Below are 21,698 nucleotides of genomic sequence, written 5' to 3'. Positions count from 1 at the left end.
CATGCAAGAACTGGGACATTTTCAGCTTCCAAGAATTGTGTACAGATCCTTGCAACATGGGGCCGTGCATTATCCTGCTGCAACATGAGGTGATGTTCTTGGATGTATGGCACAACAATGGGCCTCAGGATCTCGTCACGGTATCTCTGTGCATTCAAAATGCCATCAATAAAATGCACCTGTGTTCTTCGTCCATAACAGACGCCTGCCCATACCATAACCCCACCGCCACTATGGGCCACTCGATCCACAACATTGACATCAGAAAACCGCTCACCCACACGACGCCACACACGCTGTCTGCCATCTGCCCTGGACAGTGTGAACCGGGATTCATCCGTGAAGAGAACACCTCTCCAACGTGCCAAACGCCAGCGAATGTGAGCATTTGCCCACTCAAGTCGGTTAGGACGACGAACTGGAGTCAGGTCGAGACCCCGATGAGGACGACGAGCATGCAGATGAGCTTCCCTGAGACGGTTTCTGACAGTTTGTGCAGAAATTCTTTGGTTATGCAAACCGATTGTTTCAGCAGCTGTCCGAGTTGCTGGTCTCAGACAATCTTGGAGGTGAACATGCTGGATGTGGAGGTCCTGGGCTGGTGTGGTTACACGTGGTCTGCGGTTGTGAGGCTGGTTGGATGTACTGCCAAATTCTCTGAAACGCCTTTGGAGACGGCCTATGGTAGAGAAATGAACATTCAATACACGAGCAACAGCTCTGGTTGACACTCCTGCTGTCAGCATGCCAATTGCACGCTCCCTCAAATCTTGCGACATCTGTGGCATTGTGCTGTGTGATAAAACTGCACCTTTCAGAGTGGCCTTTTATTGTGGACAGTCTAAGGCACACCTGTGCACTAATCATGGTGTCTAATCAGCATCTTGATATGGCACACCTGTGAGGTGGGATGGATTATCTCAGCAAAGGAGAAGTGCTCACTATCACAGATTAGACTGGTTTGTGAACAATATTTGAGGGAAATGGTGATATTGTGTATGTGGAAAAAGTTTTAGATCTTTGAGTTCATCTCATACAAAATGGGAGCAAAACCAAAAGTGTTGTGTTTATATTTTTGTTGAGTGTACAAGACAGTTGCGGATGTAAGGGCCCCTTCACACATAGTGCGAATTTGGTCGAATTACACATGAAGTGCACATGAAGCAGGAATCGTGTGCAAAATGTGTAAAATCGTAGCTGCCTCAAACGCCTTGTACACCTGTTGCTGCAACTATTTGCACACACCAGCAGCTGAAAGACAGAGTGAGAAAACATCGAATCCTCTCACGGGCGGTGTCAGTAAAAATCCAGGTGACACGCATGAACATCTAACACTGCTCACATGGCACTTAGAAAACGTGTGGCCATTCACACTGTTAACATGACAAAAGTCAGCAGACAATCACTGTCGAGCTATATGTGAAATATGTCTAAGTGCCCCACAAGTGTGGCTTTGCAAACAGACACAGTGACACGTTTGTGTGTGTGTTGAACTGACAGGGGTGTGGCTGCCAACAGGAGCAGCTGTGGAGATCTGTGGTTCTGGATGTCACAGCTGGGGAACATGTACCCTGTTTGGGCAGACATGAACTAACAACTGTCCACTGTGAGGCGTGTGTGTCTGCTTGCTGTCCTCATGTGGACATACTGTACATATAAACATATATCGCTGCTGCAATGGGCTGCAGCAAGTGTGCCTACACCATGCACATTGACAGGCTACCCCAGGTGAAACGGATTGTCAGATCATAACACGCAGCGGGCGATCTGAATGTCATGTCACCCACGTTAGCTCTGTTCCACATACCATGGTGTCTGTCCTGTGGCGTGCCATCCACAAGACATGGATGGAGCCGGCTGTACATGCCGCCAGCAGATGTGGACATGATAAGAGCGCCCTGCTTCTCATTCATGTAATTTCATGACTGTATATCTGTGACCATGGAGGAACAGATGGCATCATACTTGTATTGCCTTCTTGATAAGAGGGAGTCAATAAAATGTGGTGTTTTATATGATGTGTAGTTTTTTTTTTTTTTAATATGTCCATGTCCTTCTTGATATCAGGCATTTTGCCGCACCTTTCACAGGACAGCAATTGTAGCTCAGTGGTAATGTTTCTGCCTGGCAATAGAGCTTTTGGAAATTGCAGGTTCGAATCTGTGGGTGGCATGTATTTTGTTATTTACAATTTTTTTCACAGCAGCTGCTCACACTGTGTTCCCGCAGTGTCATCATTCATGCCTGCTCTTCAGCTCAATGTTTTTGTGGTTCGCTCATACAAGGTGTTCTGCTGTGATTCAACCTGTGCGATGTGTAACCACATCACACAGCTGCTCACACTATGTTCCCCAGTGTAGGAACCGTCGCAGCGGCATCGTGCACGCTTGCTGTTGGCTCGATGTTTTTGTGGTTTCATTCATACAAGCTGTTCCACCGGAGTCGTTCTGAGTTGTACTTATTCGTACTATGTGTGAAGGGGCCCTTAGCATGGTGTCATCACAGGCTAGCTGCAGACAGTGTTGTTTGTGTGTAAATATAACCATCCATCCATTTTCTTCCTCTTTATCCGGAGTCAGGTCACGGGGGCAGCAGCTCAAGCAAAGCTTGAGTTGCTTGCTTAAATATAACCTCTTTGTCATATATTATTTAAAAGCTAGCAAGGAATAAACACTTCTAACACTGAAAATGCTTTTTTTTTTTTTTGTAACCTGATAACACTTCTGGAGTCATTTACAAGACATTTCCTGGACGTCAGCATGCACACTAACTTCCACTAACTTGAAGCTAACTTCCACTCTTGTTAAAAGCTCTTAAACCTAAATATTGTTTATGTATGATTGATAGAGGGGCTTTATTGAAAATGTACAAACTCTAAGACAATAACAGCTTAATCATTAATGTAAATAACAATAAATGTATAATTGTGTGTATGTATATATGTGTATATATTTTGCACTAAGATACCAATTAAACAACTGCAAATTATAAAGAAGACAATGCTCATAACGACCGAGGGTATTTTAGCTTTGCATTATTTTAAAAATCTCCAGGTATTTACAATGTTTGCAAATTATTGCACTAAAACATCATGTCCAACTATTACCAGAATTACTGTTACCCACTAGTAGTGTGTTACATACTCAAGAATGTATTACACTCTGTGCAAAAAGAATCACATTCTGTATTTCCTCTTTTTTGCACAAATGCATTTATTTCCAAGGACAACATGGCCTCGTCTGTCATGTAAATTGGCTATTTTTGCCACTATACAGTGCTTACATTAAGCAAGTATTTCTTTTCCATATTTTATTTCATCTAGAGGGCACAAGAGACATTTGGTGTTGAATTGCACTGTCATAGATAAACAAAATGGAAAGTGATGTTAAGCTCTTACAGTAAGCGCCTCGACTGTGCCGAGGATTTAGGTTGGTATCTGCTGCCACCAAGTGGCATGATAGAAATCTGTGTACACTGCACTGAAGACATATTTTGTAATTTTTGATCTTGATTTTGCATGCATTATGTCCTCAGGATGTTTAAACTATGCAGAGAGTACCTTCAGAGTAAAATCATTGTGGTGAATGCAGTTTGTAACAATAATGACATCTGGCCTCCCTCCTCTTTATTCCAAGAAAATGTTGAGTGAGAGCTGATCTCCAATGATACAAGCAGCACTGCAAATGCAAGTCAGAATAATGTGTTCTTATAGACCATTAATTGTGTTTACTTTAATGATTTCTTCTTCGGTCAACTAATTTGACTCACCGACTCATTCTTCCTTTCACCCTCTTCCTTCTTCGACTGTCTATATCAATCAGCTTCTCTGTTGTGTGTGTACGGGTGTGTGTGCGTGTTAACCATTGTCTGGACTGTCCTGCAGGCAAAGGACCAGAGACTATTTTTGCGGGTCAGAATCTGAACGATAATGAGTGGCACACAGTGCGTGTGTTCAGAAGGGGCAAGAGTTTAAAACTAACCGTCGACGATCTGCCACCAGTTGAAGGTACTTCAGTCTTCATACAAATAGAAAACTACTTTGCTTTTATCTATTTTACAGCATTTGTGTGTCTGTTGTGCTTTCGGTTGGATGCAAACTCTGTTGCAGAGAAAATGAGAGGATAAGCAGGTCGATTAAAATGCATTCTCAACTATCACCCTGTGATGACACAGGTTATACACAGGTGATGATTTGGATAAAGGATCCTTTCACCGAGTAAATGAACTATATATGTATACACCTGAACAAAAATATAAACGCAACACTTTTGTTTTTGCTCCCATTTTTCATGAGATGATCTCAAAGATGTAAAACATTTTCAGTGTAGACAAAAAGACCTATGAGGTCTGTTAGAAAAGTATCAGACCTTTTTATTTTTTGCAAAAACTATATGGATTTGAATCACGTGTGATTGCATCAGCCAAGCTTGAACCTTCGTGCGCATGCGTGAGTTTTTTCACGCCTGTTGGTTGCGTCATTCGCCTGTGAGCACGCTTTGAGTGAGCACTGGTCCTCCCCACTCGTCGGATTTTCATTGTGAGGAAAATGTCTGAACGGCTGGAGCAGCACTGCATCAAATTTTTCCAGAAACTGTGAGAGACAGCCAGGTGGACACTCTTCGGAAAATTCCGATGGCTTTCAGGGACGATTTTATGGGCATCACAGAGATTAAGGAGTGGTACAGCCGGTTTAATGACGGCGCACAATGGCGGAGGGCACGGTGCGCTCCGAGCGGCGATCGACAGGCTGAAACGACCAGATCATTTCCAAACTGAATGCTGTGTTGATCCGAGACGTCGTCTGACTATCAGAGAAATGACAGAAAAGGTGGACATAGCACTTTCCCGGTACATTCCACTGTTAAAGGAGATTTTGTCATGAAAGCAGGAGCGGAGGAATTCGCCACGGATGGCGCGGAACGAAAGCACCTCCGTCTTGGTCTCACAGGACATGTTGTGACATGCTCAGCTCTTCGACAATTTCTCAGATACTCACTCGACTGAAAAGCCACCCAAAGCTGTCTGAATCTTCCGAATGGTGGAAGAGCTGGGCATGTCCCGTGAGACTTCCAACACGGAGGTGCTTTTTGTTCTGTGCCATTAGCGGCTCCGTCCTGACGTGCGAATTCCGCCGCACGTCTTTCATTACAAAATAAGAAGAAGAAGATCATAAGAAGATCATTTGTAACCTTCACTAATGCTGTTTCTGTACTATGATGAATTCTAAACCCTGACTGAAACTCTTCAAATAGACCATTCCTCTGCAGATGATCAATTAGCTGTTTTACAACTACCCTTTCAAGAATTTTTGAGAGAAAAGGAAGGTTGGAGATTGGCCTATAATTAGTTAAGATAGCTGGGTCAAGTGATGGCTTTTTAATTACTGTCACCTTAAAAGCCTGTGGTACATAGCCAACTAATAAAGACAGATTGATCATATTTAAGATCGAAGCATTAATTAATGGTAGGGCTTCCTTGAGCAGCCTGGTAGGAATGGGGTCTAATAGACATGTTGATGGTTTGGAGGAAGTAACTAATGAAAATAACTCAGACAGAACAATCGGAGAGAAAGAGTCTAACCAAATACCGGCATCACTGAAAGCAGCCAAAAAGAACGATATGTCTTTGGGATGGTTATGAGTAATTTTTTCTCTAATAGTTAAAATTTTATTAGCAAAGAAAGTCATCAAGTCATTACTAGTTAAAGTTAAAGGAATACTCGGCTCAATAGAGCTCTGACTCTTTGTCAGCCTGGCTACAGTGCTGAAAAGAAACCTGGGGTTGTTCTTATTTTCTTCAATTAGTGATGAGTAGTAAGATGTCCTAGCTTTACGGAGGTCTTTTTTATAGAGCAACAGACTCTTTTTCCAGGATAAGTGAAGATCTTCTAAATTAGTGAGACGCCATTTCCTCTCCAACTTACGGGTTATCTGCTTTAAGCTGCGAGTTTGGAGTTATACCACGGAGTCAGGCACTTCTGATTTAAGGCTCTCTTTTTCAGAGGAGCTACAGCATCCAAAGTTGTCCTCAATGAGGATATAAAACTATTGATGAGATAATCTATCTCATTCACAGAGTTTAGGTAGCTACTCTGCCCTGTGTTGGTTTATGGCATTGGAGAACATAAAGAAGGAATCATATCCTTAAACCTAGTTACAGCACTTTCTGAAAGACTTCTACTGTAATGAAACTTATTCCCCACTGCTGGGTAGTCCATCAGAGTAAATGTAAATGTTATTAAGAAATGATCAGACAGAAGGGGGTTTTCAGGGAATACTGTTAAGTCTTCAATTTCCATACCATAAGTCAGAACAAGATCTAAGGTATGATTAAAGTGGTGGGTGGACTCATTTACATTTTGAGCAAAGCCAATTGAGTCTAACAGTAGATTAAATGCAGTGTTGAGGCTGTCATTCTCAGCATCTGTGTGGATGTTAAAATCGCCCACTATAATTATCTAATAGCTAAGCACTAAGTCAGACAAAAGGTTTGAAAATTCACAGAGAAACACACAGTAACGACCAGGTGGATGATAGATAACAACAAATAAAACTGGTTTTTGGGACTTCCAATTTGGATGGACAAGACTAAGAGACAAGCTTTCAAATGAATTAAAGCTCTGTCTGGGTTTTTGATTAATTAATAAGCTGGAGTGGAAGATTGCTGCTAATCCTCCGCCTCGGCCCGTGCTACGAGCGTTCTGGCAGTTAGTGTGACTCGGGGGTGTTGACTCATTTAAACTAACATATTCATCCTGCTGTAACCAGGTTTCTGTAAGGCAGAATAAATCAATATGTTGATCAATTATTATATCATTTACTAACAGGGACTTAGAAGAGAGAGATCTAATGTTTAATAGACCACATTTAACTGTTTTAGTCTGTGGTGCAGTTGAAGATGCTATATTATTTTTTCTTTTTTAATTTTTATGCTTAAATAGATTTTTGCTGGTTATTGGTGGTCTGGGAGCAGGCACCATCTCTACGTGGATGGCAGGGGGAGAGAAGCTGCAGAGAGGTGTGTAAGACTACAACTCTGCTTCCTGGTCCCAACCCTGGATAGTCACGGTTTGGAGGATTTAAGAAAATTGGCCAGATTTCTAGAAATGAGAGCTGTTCCATCCAAAGTGGGATGGATGCCGTCTCTCCTAACAAGACCAGGTTTTCCCCAGAAGCTTTGCCAATTATCTATGAAGCCCACCTCATTTTTTGGACACCACTCAGACAGCCAGCAATTCAGGGAGAACATGCGGCTAAACATGTCACTCCCAGTCTGATTGGGGAGGGGCCCAGAGAAAACTACAGAGTCCGACATTGTTTTTGCAAAGTTACACACGATTCAATATTAATTTTAGTGACCTCCGATTGGCGTAACCGGGTGTCATTACTGCCGACGTGAATTACAATCTTACCAAATTTACGCTTAGCCTTAGCCAGCAGTTTCAAATTTCCTTCAGTGTCGCCTGCTCTGGCCCCCGGAAGACAATTGACTATGGTTGCTGGTGTCGCTAACTTCACATTTCTCAAAACAGAGTCGCCAATAACCAGAGTTTGTTCCTCGGCGGGTGTGTCGCCGAGTGGGGAAAAATGGTTAGAGATGTGAACGGGTTGGCGGTGTACATGGGGCTTCTGTTTAGGACTACGCTTCCTCCTCACAGTCACCCAGTCGGCCTGCTTTCCCGGCTGCTCGGGATCTGCCGGAGGGGAACTAACGGCGGCTAAGCTATCTTGGTCCGCACCGACTACAGGGGCCTGGTTAGCTGTAGATTTTCCAAGGTGCAGAGCCGAGTCTCCAATTCGCCCAGCCTGGCCTCCAAAGCTACGAATAAGCTACACTTATTACAAGTACCATTACTGCTAAAGGAGGCCAAGGAATAACTAAACATTTCACGCCCAGAGCAGAAAAGTGCGGGAGAGACAGGAGAAGCCGCCATGCTAAACCGGCTAAGAGCTAGTAGCTGCGCTAAGCTAGCGGATTCCTAAAACACACAAAGTGAATAATGTGTAAATAATTTAGAGGTGATTCAGCAGAAGGAGTGCTTTAGTCAAGGCACGTGAAGACTACACCGCGAAACAAATTGTTATCTAGTTAACTAGATCAATCTAACTGCGCAGATTAAACAGCTAACAGATACAGCAAAACACCGCTGTGCTCCGGAACAGGAAGTGATACAATACCGCAGTGAGAGCCAACCACCAGTAGAAGCAGCAAAAGGTAAGTCCGTGGCGCTCGTGCCACGGACTTACCTTACACCCTTACTTACTCGTGCCACAGTGCCCTGTAACAGTGTAATGTGCCGAAAAAGTGCTATGTCCACCTCTCTTGCCATTTCTCTGATAGTCAGACGACGTCCCGGATCAACACAGCCTTCACTTTGGAAATGATCTGGTCATTTCAGCCTGTCGATGGCTGCTCGAAGCGCGGCGCGCCCTCAGCCGCTGTGGGCCATCTTTAATCCGGTTGTAATGCTCCTTAGTCTGTGTGATACCCATAAGATCTTCACCGAAAGCCATCTGAATTTTCCGAATGGTTTCCACCTGGCTGTCTCTCACAGTTTCTGAAAAGATTTTGATGCAGAAACGTGGCAGTCGCTAGGCCATTTTCCTGACAATGAAAATCCGCCGAGGTGGCTGGACCACTCCTCCCACAAAGCGTGCTCACAGGCGAATGACGCAACCGACAGGCGTGAAAAAACTCACGCATGCACACGAAGGTTCAAGCTTGGCTGATGCAATCACACGTGATTCAAATCCATATGGTTTTAGCAAAAAATAAAAAGGTCCATTACTTTTGTAACAGACCTCGTATTTCTCTCAAATATTGTTCACAAATCTGTCTAAATCTGCATTAGTGACCACTTCTCCTTTGCTGAGATAATCCATCCCACCTCCCAGATGTGACATATCAAGATGCTGATTGGACAGCATGATTATTGTACAGCGTGTGCCTTATGCTGGCCACAAGTGAAGGACACTCTAAAATTTGCGGTTTTGGTTTACTTGGGGTGGATGTGTGTGTGTGTGTGTGTGTGGTGGTCATACCAGTCAGTATCTGGTATGACCACCATTTGCCTCATGCAGTGCAACACATCTCTGGCGCATAGAGATGATCAGCTGCCAGACATCATTGAATGCGATCATTTGCCCACTCAGTTCGGTTACGACAATGAACTGCAGTCAGGTCGAGACCCTGATGATGACAACGAGTATGCAGATGACCTTCCCTGAGAGAGTTTCCTGAGGCAGAGCTTTATTGATATCGGAGACATATGTTTGCATTGTTAAAGCAAGTGTTACAGTAACGATTAAAAATCAACTCCTCTCTCTCCCTCTCTGTCTGTCTGTCTGCCTCTCTCTCTCTCTCTCTCTCTCTGCAAATGTATTACATTTTGGAAACATGAAGCCTTTCAACTGTAAAATAAACCATTAATTTCTAAATGTATCATCAGCGAGGCTCATGCTAACTGTGGATTAATACTGAAGGATTCTGATGGAGTTTTTTCCACATTCAGCTTACAGGAACAAACTCTGCTCCACTCCACTCTTGTGCTCTGAGCTGCTGTTTCTCAGCCTTGGGATGCCGAAGCGGCTGGTTTATTTTGGCACACATATGTAATTATTTTTTTCGGAAAATCTGTCCTCGGTGGCACAAACAATTTGAACCCGAGAGCCACTACTTGGCTAAATTTGCTGCTTCCCATGGCTTAAAACCCTCAGCTGTGGTGCAGGGAAGAAAGAGCTTGGCTTCAGCTCAGAAACCCCCCCCTTGCTGAGCAGTAAACAGAGCATAGAGTAAGCAGCGGTTGAGAGGTTTCACAGACATGGTTTCTCTCCGGTATCGGAAAATGCCGCAGGTTGGGTCAGTATTTTCCAACACTTGAATGACTGTGGTATCGGAACCCGTTACCAATATGGATTGGCCGTACCCCTTATATATATATATATATATATATATATATATATATATATATATATATATATATATATATATTATATATATATATATATATATATATATATATATATATATATATATATATATATATATATATATATACAAGGTCTGTCAATAAAGCAACGGTCCTTTTTATTTTTTCAAAAACTATATGGATTTCATTCATATGTTTTACGTCAGACATGCTTGAACCCTCGTGCGCATGCGTGAGTTTTTCCACGCCTGTCGGTGACGTCATTCGCCTGTGAGCACTCCTTGTGGGAGGAGTCGTCCAGCCCCTCGTCGGAATTCCTTTGTCTGAGAAGTTGCTGAGAGACTGGCGCTTTGTTTGATTAAAATTTTTTCTAAACCTGTGAGACACATCGAAGTGGACACGGTTTGAAAAATTAAGCTGGTTTTCAGTGAAAATTTTAACGGCTGATGAGAGATTTTGAGGTGATTCTGTCGCTTTAAGGACTTCCCACGGTGCGTGACGTCGCTCAGCGCTCTCAGCCACCGTCGTCAGCCTGTTCAAGCTGAAAACCTCCACATTTCAGGCTCTATTGATCCAGGACGTCGTGAGAGAACAGAGAAGTTTCAGAAGAAGTCGGTTTCAGCATTTTATCCGGATATTCCACTGTTAAAGGAGACTTTTTTAATGAAAGACGTGCGGACGGGTCCGCGCGTCGGGACGCAGCCGCCGCGACGCTCCGCCACAGGAAAAACTCCTCTGTTGAAAGCCTTATGGACAAGTTGGAACATGTCCTGCCTGTTAAACAATTTCTCATATACTCACTCCACTGAAAGCCATCAAAAGCCGCCTGGATTTTACAAATGGTTATCAACACGGAGGTGTTTTTCCTGTGCCGCCGCACCGCGTCGGCTGCGTCCCGACGCGCGGATCCGTCCGCACGTCTTTCATTAAAAAAATCTCCTTTAACAGTTGAATATCCGGATAAAATGCTGAAACCGACTTCTTCTGAAACTTATCTGTTCTCTCACGACGTCCTGGATCAATAGAGCCTGAAATGTGGAGGTTTTCAGCTTGAACAGGCTGATGACGCCGCCTGAGAGACGTCTCGCACCGTGAAAAGTCCTTAAAGCGACAGAATCACCTCAAAATCTCTCATCAGCTGTTAAAATTTTCACTGAAAACCAGCTTAATTTTTCCAACCATGTCCACTTCGATGTGTCTCACAGGTTTAGAAAAAATTTTGATCAAACAAAGCGCCAGTCTCTCAGCAACTTCTCAGACAAAGGAATTCCGACGAGGGGCTGGACGACTCCTCCCACAAGGAGTGCTCACAGGCGAATGACGTCGCCGACAGGCGTGGAAAAACTCACGCATGCGCACGAGGGTTCAAGCATGTCTGACGTAAAAACATATGAATGAAATCCATATAGTTTTTGATAAAAATAAAAAGGACCGTTACTTTATTGACAGCCCTCGTATATATATAAGAGAGAAAACTGACCCACCTTTCGTCAAAAAAGTGACAGCTGCCAATCAAAATCGGCCACGTCACTAAGCCCCGCCCCCTCTATGACGTCATAGCCAATCAGAATCGATGACGTCACTATGTCCCGCCCCTAAGCCCCTCCCCTAGTCCCGCCTCCAAGCCCCGCCCCTTATGACGTCACAGTCAATCATAATCGATGACGTCATTATGCCCCGCCCCTAAGCCCCGCCCCTGATCCCGCCTCCGAGCCCCCGCCCCTTATGACGTCACATCCAATCAGAGTCGATGACGTCAGTATGTCCCGCCCCTAAGCCCCGCCCCCAGCTCCTCCCCTAGTTCCGCCCCTGGCTCCTCCCCTAGCCCCACCCCCAAGCTCCTCCCCTAACCCCGGCCAAGCACCGCCTCCAAGCCATACCTCCCCTCCCACCCAGGGTCTAATATTTTAATGTCATTTTATTTCATGAATTAAAGAACGATTAAAAATACCTAGATCTTTTTAATGTATTAAAGAATTAACTAATTCTGAAATAATTAAACATAAATCACTGTCTATTATTTAATGACCCTTTAATATCTTTAATTCTTAAATTATTACGTTTCCTTTTCTGTTTTTTAATTCGTAAATTAAAGAAGGGGAACAAATACCCGTCTCTCTCGGCTGTAAGTCTTTGCAGCAAGACGGTCAAATACCCACGCATAGAGCCGCTCGCGGAAACATGACCCCACGGCTGTAAAACCTGTTGCAGACGCTGTGTCTGTGTGAGTGCGTGTGTGTGTGCGTGTGTGTGTGTGTGTGTGTGTGTGTGTGTGTGTGTGTGGCGGGACACCCGCTGAGCGGAGATGCTGCCCCGAGGTGATGAACCCGAAGAACAATAAACAATGCTCCTTATCACTCACGCCAGATGATGTTTTCTTTTAAGATATTAGCCGATCGATCATGGGGCGCGGGACACCCGCTGAGCGGAGATGCTGCCCCGAGCCCGAACAATAAACAATGCTCCTTATCACTTACGCCAAACGGTGTTTTTAGAGCAAAAGGTAAGGAATTACGCCCCGCGGACGAAGAAGGGTTTAAAAATCCCCTTTCGACGATAGAGTGACATACAGCATTCACCATGGCGAGACGAACTCCGATCCTCCGCTACATCTGCGAGACCCCGGTTAACATCACCATGACAACAGAAGGCTCGCTTGCCCCAAAAAAAGCGAGAATGTACGTCAGCCGTCTGAGCCAGCCGATACCGGAGGAAGATCTGACGTACAGCCTGGAGGGGCACGAACGTTTAACTTACACGTTCGACCCGTATTATGCCCAAGTAAGTTTCTTCACTCTGGCCGAGGGTGAGACCGCCACTCGAGGAACCCCACGGGTGGCGCTTACTTCCGCCGATTGGGGTGTCTTCTCCGCGGCGGCGGGCTCGATGATTCGCGACACGGTCAACCCTGAACCTCCAGGAGATCGGACGCCGGAAAAGAAGAAAACACGCTTCCAACTCACCTGGCTCAGCGCCCAGGGGCCTCGCTATAGGGTGATATTCCAGCGTGGACCTCCTGACACTGTCTCTGAGGGTGAAATTAAGTTGGAGCGGGTTAGTGCCAGCGGCCACGTCAGAAGCGTCACAGCTGCGGCTGAGAGCTGGCATGAGATGTTCAACACCTGCAACGACAGGATTACGGGCCTCTTTACAAGGTGCCTGGCCTGGAGGGACGTTATCGAAGTCCGAAAAAACTTGGCCCCTCTTTTTACTTAAAAAAAATAAAAAAAAAATAAAATAAAAAATAAAATAAAAAAAATAAAAAAATAAAAAAAACTCTGACGTAGCTCCTCCCCGCATGCACGGGGATTTCTATAAAAACCAGGGGACCACATCTCATTCAAGCATCGGACGACGAACCAGCATGAGCTCCTCAACCTCTCCCATTGCAGCGGCCGACGACATCGCTTGTGACTGCGCGCTCGACTGTGGAAGAGACCGGCCCTCCCTGAGCCAGGCTTCACGGACCCGCGGTGGGTACGAGAGCCCTTGGGGAGTTCAGCTCGAGGCGGTCTGGGGCGAGATCCATCCTTCTCACGCGCTTTCCAGCCCGGGAGGCGTGGGGTCTCTTCCCGCTGTCACGGAGGCCGCGAGTCCGCGGGAGGTACAAGACCTCGAGCCGGCTGAGAAATACGCCACATCTTTCGCATCTGACCGGCCTGACGGGTTCCTGTCAGAGGAATTCCTGAAAACGGTGAAAGTCGGCGTGGCACACTTACTTTTGGCTGTGATCAAAAGTTACAGACAAAAACTCTGTTACGGGTGTGAGATCGATCACCCCAGCCAGCGCCAGCACGAGTGCCTGGACCCGTTAAATGAATATTTCTTTACCGGACATTTTGAGAGATTAATGGTGAGACTCTGGAGACCGACCTTCATCCCGGCTGTGGTAAAGCTCCTAGCCCAGCGCTTCCTCAACCCATCGGCTGCGAGGGTTCAGGGGGTGGTAGAAAACATCCTCACTGAGCTGAAATACACTGATACTTTTGAAGCAAAGATCAACGAACTGTACACATGTTTCGGTGAAGACGCAGATCTCGACCTGGAGGGGATGGTAGCCGTCTATAACCCAGACGACTGAAGAAAAACCTGCTTTTTTTTTTTTTTTTTTTAAATATCATTATATTGTTTTACAGTCATGGGTAATTGTGTGATGATTCTCTTTCAAAGCTTGCGGGAAGTTTATATTATACGTGGACTCTCGTATAAGCTGGAGCGGGTAGTCATTCGCAGGCTGGAGATCCCAGACGCCCCGCCTTTATGCGCTATGGAGAGGGTTTTCGACGTTATCAGACGTCGCCCCGGGCCCGGAGTCTGGACAGATCATATCTACAGCGCGGCTCTCCATTCATCTGAAAAATCTCTGTACAACGTATTACTGAAAATCTCTGTTTTGACCACTGACGATTTTACACGGTGTAATACGATGCATCTGCTTACATTATACACTCTGTTTGTGGATGTGATAGCGTGCCGGGTGAAACAGATGGGGGTGTCCAGAGGGGAGATTGTTCCTACACTTTTACAGCTGAATACTGAAATAAACCGTAAATGCGGGGGAGATGTATTACTGAGAGTTTTCCAGTTTTGTACGTGAACGTATGCTTTTTTCCTTCACGTATGCTGTGTTTAATAAACATGAACAATTGCTTTTTTCTCTGTGTGTGACTTTAATGAATGTAATAAAGCACATATTCTAAACCTTATACGGCCTGTGTTCTTTCCTATAATATTGTTGAAAAAGGGTGAAATGTTTTACAAATCAAATTTATATAGTGCCAAAACCACAACAAAACAGTTGCCTCAAGGCGCTTCATATTGCAAGACAGAGTCATACAAACGAGGTTTTGGTGGAAAAAAGGTGCTCGTATGAATTAATGAGGGGTTTTAACACGGTCTTATTAAAAGCTCGAGGCTGCTCTGTGAGCGCTCTCCGCGGTGCTGAATCAGAGTTCAATTTAAAACAAAAGACTAATATTTATGGTCGCTAAAACATATAAAAATGCAAAAGGACTATCCGGTTCATCATTCTGAAGAGATCCGTCTTAAAAGATGGGTGATGAGGGTTTAATGAAGGATGTATATTATAGTCCGGTAAATCCGGGGAGTTTTGGAGGGCCGGAGCGTTTACGCAGGGCTCTGCATGATCAACACAGCTCTAAAATTCGTATGAAGCATATCAGAGATTTCCTGTCGGGGGAAGATGCATACACATTACACAAACCTGCCAGGACGCATTTTCCAAGAAATAGAGTATTTGTCACAAACCCGCTTAACCAATTTCAGGCGGATTTATGCGACATGCAGGGGTTATCAGATTTTAACGACGGGTACAAGTACCTGCTGACCGTTATCGATATCTTCTCAAAAAAAGCGTATGCCAGACCTCTGAAGTCAAAGCAAGGGCGCGAAGTCTCACAGGCCTTTGCCTCACTCTTAAAGCAGAGCGGGGTGCCTCTGAAGATGCAGACTGATGCCGGGAAAGAGTTTTTTAACAAACCGTTCAAGGATTTAATGAAAAAACACCGGATTCTACATTTTGCCACCGCAAGTGATCTGAAAGCCTCGGTTGTCGAGAGGTTTAATCGCACGCTAAAGACGAGAATGTGGAGATATTTTACTGCTAAAAACACGAGAAGATACATCGACGTCCTACCGTCTTTACTCACGGCTTATAACGAGAGTTATCATAAAAGCATTAAGATGAGGCCGAATGAGGTTAATGATCGAAATGTCGATCAAGTGTTTCAAAATTTGTATGGGGCATCCACCCTACGCAGGAGGCCTGTGAAGTGTAAATATAAGGTCGGAGATATAGTCAGGGTCTCCAAGCTCAGGGGAGTTTTTGATAAAAAATATGAACAAAGTTTTACGGATGAAATGTTCACGGTGTCAGAATGTATACAACGTACGCCGCCCGTTTATAAATTGAAAGATTATGACGGTGAGATCATTGAAGGCTCATTCTATGAACCGGAATTGCAGAAGGTTAAAATAGCAAAAGACAGACCGTATCAGGTTCAAGAAATTATTCGTGAACGTTTTACCAAGGGAAAGAAATTTGTATTTGTCAGATGGAAAAATTGGCCCGAGAAATTTAACTCCTGGGTTCCCGCGGACCAGCTGATGGCCGTATAAATATGAGAACTTCCATCTTCAACCGACATATGAGAAATGGATCGGGATCTGAAACACGGATTTTATATGACTCTGCCTTCAAACGCCAGCCTAAAAGTATTCCCGGACAACACAATTTCATGCTACCAGGTGGACTTGGCTCGACACCTGGATCTAGAGGGTGACTGGGATGTGGCGCTGACGGAAATTTGTTATCCGCACACCTGGTTAAATATCCCGGAAAAGCCTTCCTGTACGTTCCAGGTGATGAAAATTACGGGCAAGAACAAACTCGCCGTTCACTCGCGATATTTTGACACGGGATATTATGATAACTTTGAGGTTATTGCAGGGCTGATAAACCCTCGTTTGAAGACTATAGATCCGAATCTGACTTTAAAATATGACGATATCCAGAAAAAGTTTCTGTGGGAAGGAGACGGTACCAGCCAGGTATATTTTGAAGCCCCGACGGCGTACATGCTGGGGATGCACCCTAATCAATGGCTGAGATGCGGACCCGGGGTCACGAGCTGTCCCCGCTACCCCGATATAAAAGCAGGGATGTATCACCTGTTCTGTTATACAGACGTTGTACAGCCTCAGGCGGTGGGTGACGCTTTTGCTCCTCTCCTCCGAGCGTTCGAAATTGGAGGTCGTTTCGGGGAAATAATTACAAAGAAATTCAACCCCGCTTATTACATCCCGGTCTCCAAAAGACATATTGAGACAATACGCATCGAAATCAAAAGCGATCAAGATCAAACGGTGGATTTCAGATACGGTAAAGTGGTTGTGACATTACATTTTAAACCGGCGGGATAAAAAAAAAATGGCTGGGGCAGCGCACAAAGCCGACATTTATAGATTTGTGCCTTACTATGAAAATCAAGTCGGGAATGGCCTTCACGGCTTCCACGGCGCTCCTGTTATGTACGGGCGCGGGCTCGGGAACATATTTTCGAAACTGTTCAAATTTGTGTCGCCGCTGATTAAACAAGGATACACGATCGCCAAACCTCACCTGAAAAACGCAGCCCGAAGCATCGCTTCCGACGTAGTGAGCCGCGTTGTTGAGAGGGCCGGACGGAGTCAGGAGCCCGAGCAGCAGCGGGGGTCCGGGATCATGGTGCTCTCAAGAAGGCCCCGGAAACGCCCCCCCGGGGAAACGGGTCAAAACAGTTAAAAAGCGAAAGACCCCCGGAAAAAGCAGAACAGTTCGAAGGAAGCATAAGAAGAGGAGGTTGTCCGGGGATATTTTCTCTTAAACAATGTCTCTTTTGCGAAATAATTCCCCCGAATGCACCATGAGCGAATTGGATTTATTCGCCGTCCCCGGGACCCAGCTGTCCATCGAGCAAAGCCAATACGTTGAAGTCAGCCCGTTATCAGCCCTGACGGACATGGGCCCTATCGAGTTTTTTATCCCCGGAGACGGTGAGAGGTATTTAGACCTCAATAATACGCTGCTTTATCTGCGAATGAAAATTACAAACGCCGACGGGACTGACCTGGCTAATGATGCCCGCGTGGGCGTCATAAATTATCCTCTCAATACGATTTTCTCACAAGTCGACGTGACTCTGGGTGACCGGCTGATTTCCCAGTCCAGCGCGACGCACCCGTACAGGGCAATGATTGAGACGCTGCTGAACTTTTCCCCCGCTTCATTGAAATCGCAGTTCACGGGCGGTTTGTTTTACAAGGACACCCCGGGTCAGCACAATTCGACCGCTGTGGATGACGCGGGCCCGAATAAAGGCCTCGTGAGCAGAGCGCGCTTTAGCGCCGAATCGCGTGAATTTCAAGTTCAGGGTCCGCTGCACGCGGACATATTTTTCTGCGAGAGGCTTCTTCTGAATAACATTGATCTAAGAGTTAAATTAATTCGAGCCAGCGATGCTTTCTGCCTGATGGGGCTGGCGGCCTCCACTTTCAAGCTGAAAATTCTGGGCGCGTCCCTATTCGTTAAGAAAGTCACCGTATCCCCTGCAGTGAGATTGGGCCACTCCGCGGCTCTCATGAAAGGGAACGCCGTGTACCCGTTATCACGAATCAACGTTAAGACTTACGTGATCCCCAGCCATTCCAGGATATGCAACCAGGAGAACCTGTTTTTAGGAACCATGCCCAAATATGTGGTTCTGGGTATGGTGAATCACAATGCATTCAGTGGGAGAAGAGATCTGTCCCCGTTTGAATTTGCACACTATGACCTGGAGTACCTCGCACTCAGTCAAAACGGGAGACAGCTGCCGGCTAAAGCTTTCCAGCCTGAATTTAACAACGAACTCTCTGTCAGGGAGTTTTACAATCTCTACACCGCGACCGGACGACACCTCAAAGACCAGCCTCTCTGTATAGACCGGGAGGATTTTGCGCGCGGCTACGCGCTGTACGTCTTCAATTTAAACCCGGAGGAGGACAGCGGCGCTCTGAGCCCCGTCTCCACAGGCACCCTGCGACTTGAAATGAGATTCAGAGTCGCGACTCCGCATACCACCACGCTGATAGTGTACGCGTGTTATGATTCTCTCCTGGAGATTAATTCCAAGCGACAGGTCCTTGTGGATTTTTACTGATGAACACCCTGGAATTGGACGCAGTTATGAGGGGCTTAATAGGAGACCTGTTTGCCGGTGTTTTTGCGTCTGACGAGTTATTCCGGATCAAGCCGGGCCCTCCCGTATATTTCATTGTAAACACCCACCCTAGACATTTACCGGGAGAACACTGGTTAGCGCTCACTGTTGAAAAAAATGGTCGAGCCACATTTTTTGACTCGTTCGGCCTCAGCCCTGACTTTGATTACTACCCTAAAAGCATCCTGCAATATCTGGAGAATCTCCCAGATGTTAAAAACATTCTGTATCACAACAAGCAGCTTCAGCACGAGTTATCCGACGTATGCGGACAACACTGCGTGTATTATCTGTATAACAGAGCCAGTGGGAAGTCGTACCGGGACGTGGTGTCTTTATACTCCGAAAATACTATCGCGAACGATGATTTGGTTTCTGATTTTGTGAAAAGATATCGTTATTGCCTTAAGAAAAGCTGCAATACCTCCTGTAACCAGCTAGCAGGGCCTCTGCATGAGTTTAAATATTGTCACGGCTTGTGTTAACCGGCGTTCCTATTTTTTTATGTTTTTCCGTGTGAAAATGTAACCCCCGTCTTAGAACGCTCTCCCGATCATACCTTTAAAGTTTTATTGCGTTTGGAAAATTTAAACCCCCGTTTTTTAAACGTAGAAAGAAGCCTTGACCTTTGACCTTTGATTTTTGTATGTGTTTTTTTCGCCTGAAAACGGGGTGGATGTGTGAGAGCGGCCTTCCGATCATACCTTTAAAGTTTTAACGCGTTTGCATAATGTAAACCCCCGTTTTTAAACGTAGAAAGAAGCTTTGACCTTTGACCTTTGATTTTTTTTATGTGTTTTTTTTTTCGCCTGAAAACGGGGTGGATGTGTGAGAGTGGCCTTCCGATCATACCTTTAAAGTTTTAACGCGTTTGCATAATGTAAACCTCCGTTTTTAAACGTAGAAAGAAGCTTTGACCTTTGACCTTTGATTTTTTGTATGTGTTTTTTTTCGCCTGAAAACGGGGTGGATGTGTGAGAGCGGCCTTCCGATCATACCTTTAAAGTTTTATTGCGTTTGGAAAATTTAAACCCCCGTTTTTAAACGTAGAAAGAAGCTTTGACCTTTGACCTTTGATTTTTTGTATGTGTTTTTTTCGCCTGAAAACGGGGTGGATGTGTGAGAGCGGCCTTCCGATCATACCTTTAAAGTTTTAACGCGTTTGCATAATGTAAGCCTCCGTTTTTTAAACGTAGAAAGAAGCTTTGACCTTTGACCTTTGATTTTTTGTATGTGTTTTTTTTCGCCTGAAAACGGGGTGGATGTGTGAGAGCGGCCTTCCGAACATACCTTTAAAGTTTTAACGCGTTTGCATAATGTAAACCCCCGTTTTTAAACGTAGAAAGAAGCTTTGACCTTTGACCTTTGATTTTTTGTATGTGTTTTTTTTCGCCTGAAAACGGGGTGGATGTGTGAGAGCGGCCTTCCGAACATACCTTTAAAGTTTTATCGCGTTTGCACGCTTTAAAACATTGTTATTAAGTACAGAAAGAAGTGTTAATCTTTGATCCTAAATTTTTTTTATGTTTTTTTTCGCCTGAAAACGGGGTGGATGTGTGAGAGCGGCCTTCCGATCATACCTTTAAAGTTTTATCGCGTTTGCATGATGTAAACCCCCGTTTTTAAACGTAGAAAGAAGCTTTGACCTTTGACCTTTGATTTTTTTTTATGTGTTTTTTGTGAAAAATGTTCCGAATGTGTAGAAAATGCACCCCCGATCATACCTTTAATGTTTTTGCATCGTTGTTATTAAGTAGAGAAGTGTTGAAAGTTGTTTTTTAAACCGTATACCGAATAAAAGTGATGAAGGCCGGAGATGAGTTTCAGTCTGTGTTTTATTAGTAACAATATACAAAAACGTGACTGACTGCGATGTATTTTAAAGAATCTTGATCATAATATCCAGTCAGTTTTTAATTCGATACCCTCCTTTTATGGTGAGAAACCTTCCCAGCGTTGGAAGTCTTTTTTTTTCTTAAGTTTCTTCCTGGCCGGCGAATCGGTTAAAAGAAGGGATTCATCCGGCGAGCTGCTCCGGCCTTTTTTAAGCTTCTGAAGCTGCTCGCGGGCTTGCGGGTTTGATACGCACGCCACCGGGATGTTCCGCTCCTGTAAAATATTGAGGAACTTCACCCAGCCTGTAGGAGGGCTCGATTTCTTGAACGAGGATCCGAGATGTTTCATAAGATCTATGGCGTGAGACCCCCTCACGACTTTCCCCTTGTAAATAAATTCCCCCGACGGACTCCAGCGCGTATCACCCTTCGATAATTTCCTCATAATATATTCAGCGTTTCTACGCTCTCTGGAGGGGATATTCTTCAGGACCTCTGTGACAGTCTCATCCTCCTCCTCCTCCTCCTCCACCCCCTCCTCCTCAGGTTGCTTAGCGACGCGAGTCTCTTGCGGGGGTGAAACGCGTGATTCGAGTTCCCCCTGCTTGATCAGGGTTAAATAGCGCTGCAGCAGAGCCTCATACTTTTTAATTTTTTCATAAGGAGAGTGAGTACGTTCTTCCAGTATACCTCGCATTCGCGAGTCTAAATCATTTTCCGCCGTTTGTCTGATGTTATTTCCGCTCGGCGGAACGGAATGACTGAGTTGAAGCATCTGCTGTGGAGTGAGTAAAAACATCTTTTGCGCCGCTTTGAACGCCATTATCCTCTGGGTACTATTAGACTCGTTATAACGGGCAGGGCCGCGGCGAGCAGAGGCAGGAGAAAGCCGCCCGTCTGAATCAGCGCTCCCCGCTTCTTTTTATAACTGGTTTTTCTGTCGGCCAGAAGACGTAAAACTCTTTTTCGTTTTTTCAAGGCCCGGAATTGAGAGTCGCTCAAGGCGATATTCCCCTTTAATATATTCAAAGCGATCTCGGATAAAGTTTTCAGAAGCTCCGCCCTGCAGGTCTTCAGGCTGTGGTGACGCTCCCTCGCCCCGGCTCTGATTAGCGCTTTAAGAGCGGGGGCGTTCCTTTTTAAAAGAGAGCTCATATCCGTTTATCTTTCTGTAAA

At 45.1% G+C, this 21,698-nt stretch overlaps 1 protein-coding gene across 6 annotated transcripts in view; it reads left to right on the top strand.

Annotated features, from left to right (window-relative positions):
• The window catches only part of LOC117523030 (neurexin-1a-like), a 976,202-nt gene that overhangs the window by 467,919 nt on the left and 486,585 nt on the right, over positions 1 to 21,698 (top strand). For all 6 annotated transcript variants that reach the window (XM_034184449.1, XM_034184443.1, XM_034184445.1 and 3 more), the window contains one exon: positions 3,884 to 4,006. In XM_034184449.1, coding sequence (XP_034040340.1) covers positions 3,884 to 4,006 — 123 coding nt within the window. The remainder of the gene's footprint in view (positions 1 to 3,883; positions 4,007 to 21,698) is intronic.

This window comes from Thalassophryne amazonica, chromosome 13 (genome assembly GCF_902500255.1).
Source record: "Thalassophryne amazonica chromosome 13, fThaAma1.1, whole genome shotgun sequence".
Lineage (NCBI taxonomy): Eukaryota > Metazoa > Chordata > Actinopteri > Batrachoidiformes > Batrachoididae > Thalassophryne > Thalassophryne amazonica.
The sequence above is the reverse complement of the archived record's forward strand: the minus strand, read 5'-3'. Positions and strand labels throughout refer to the sequence as shown.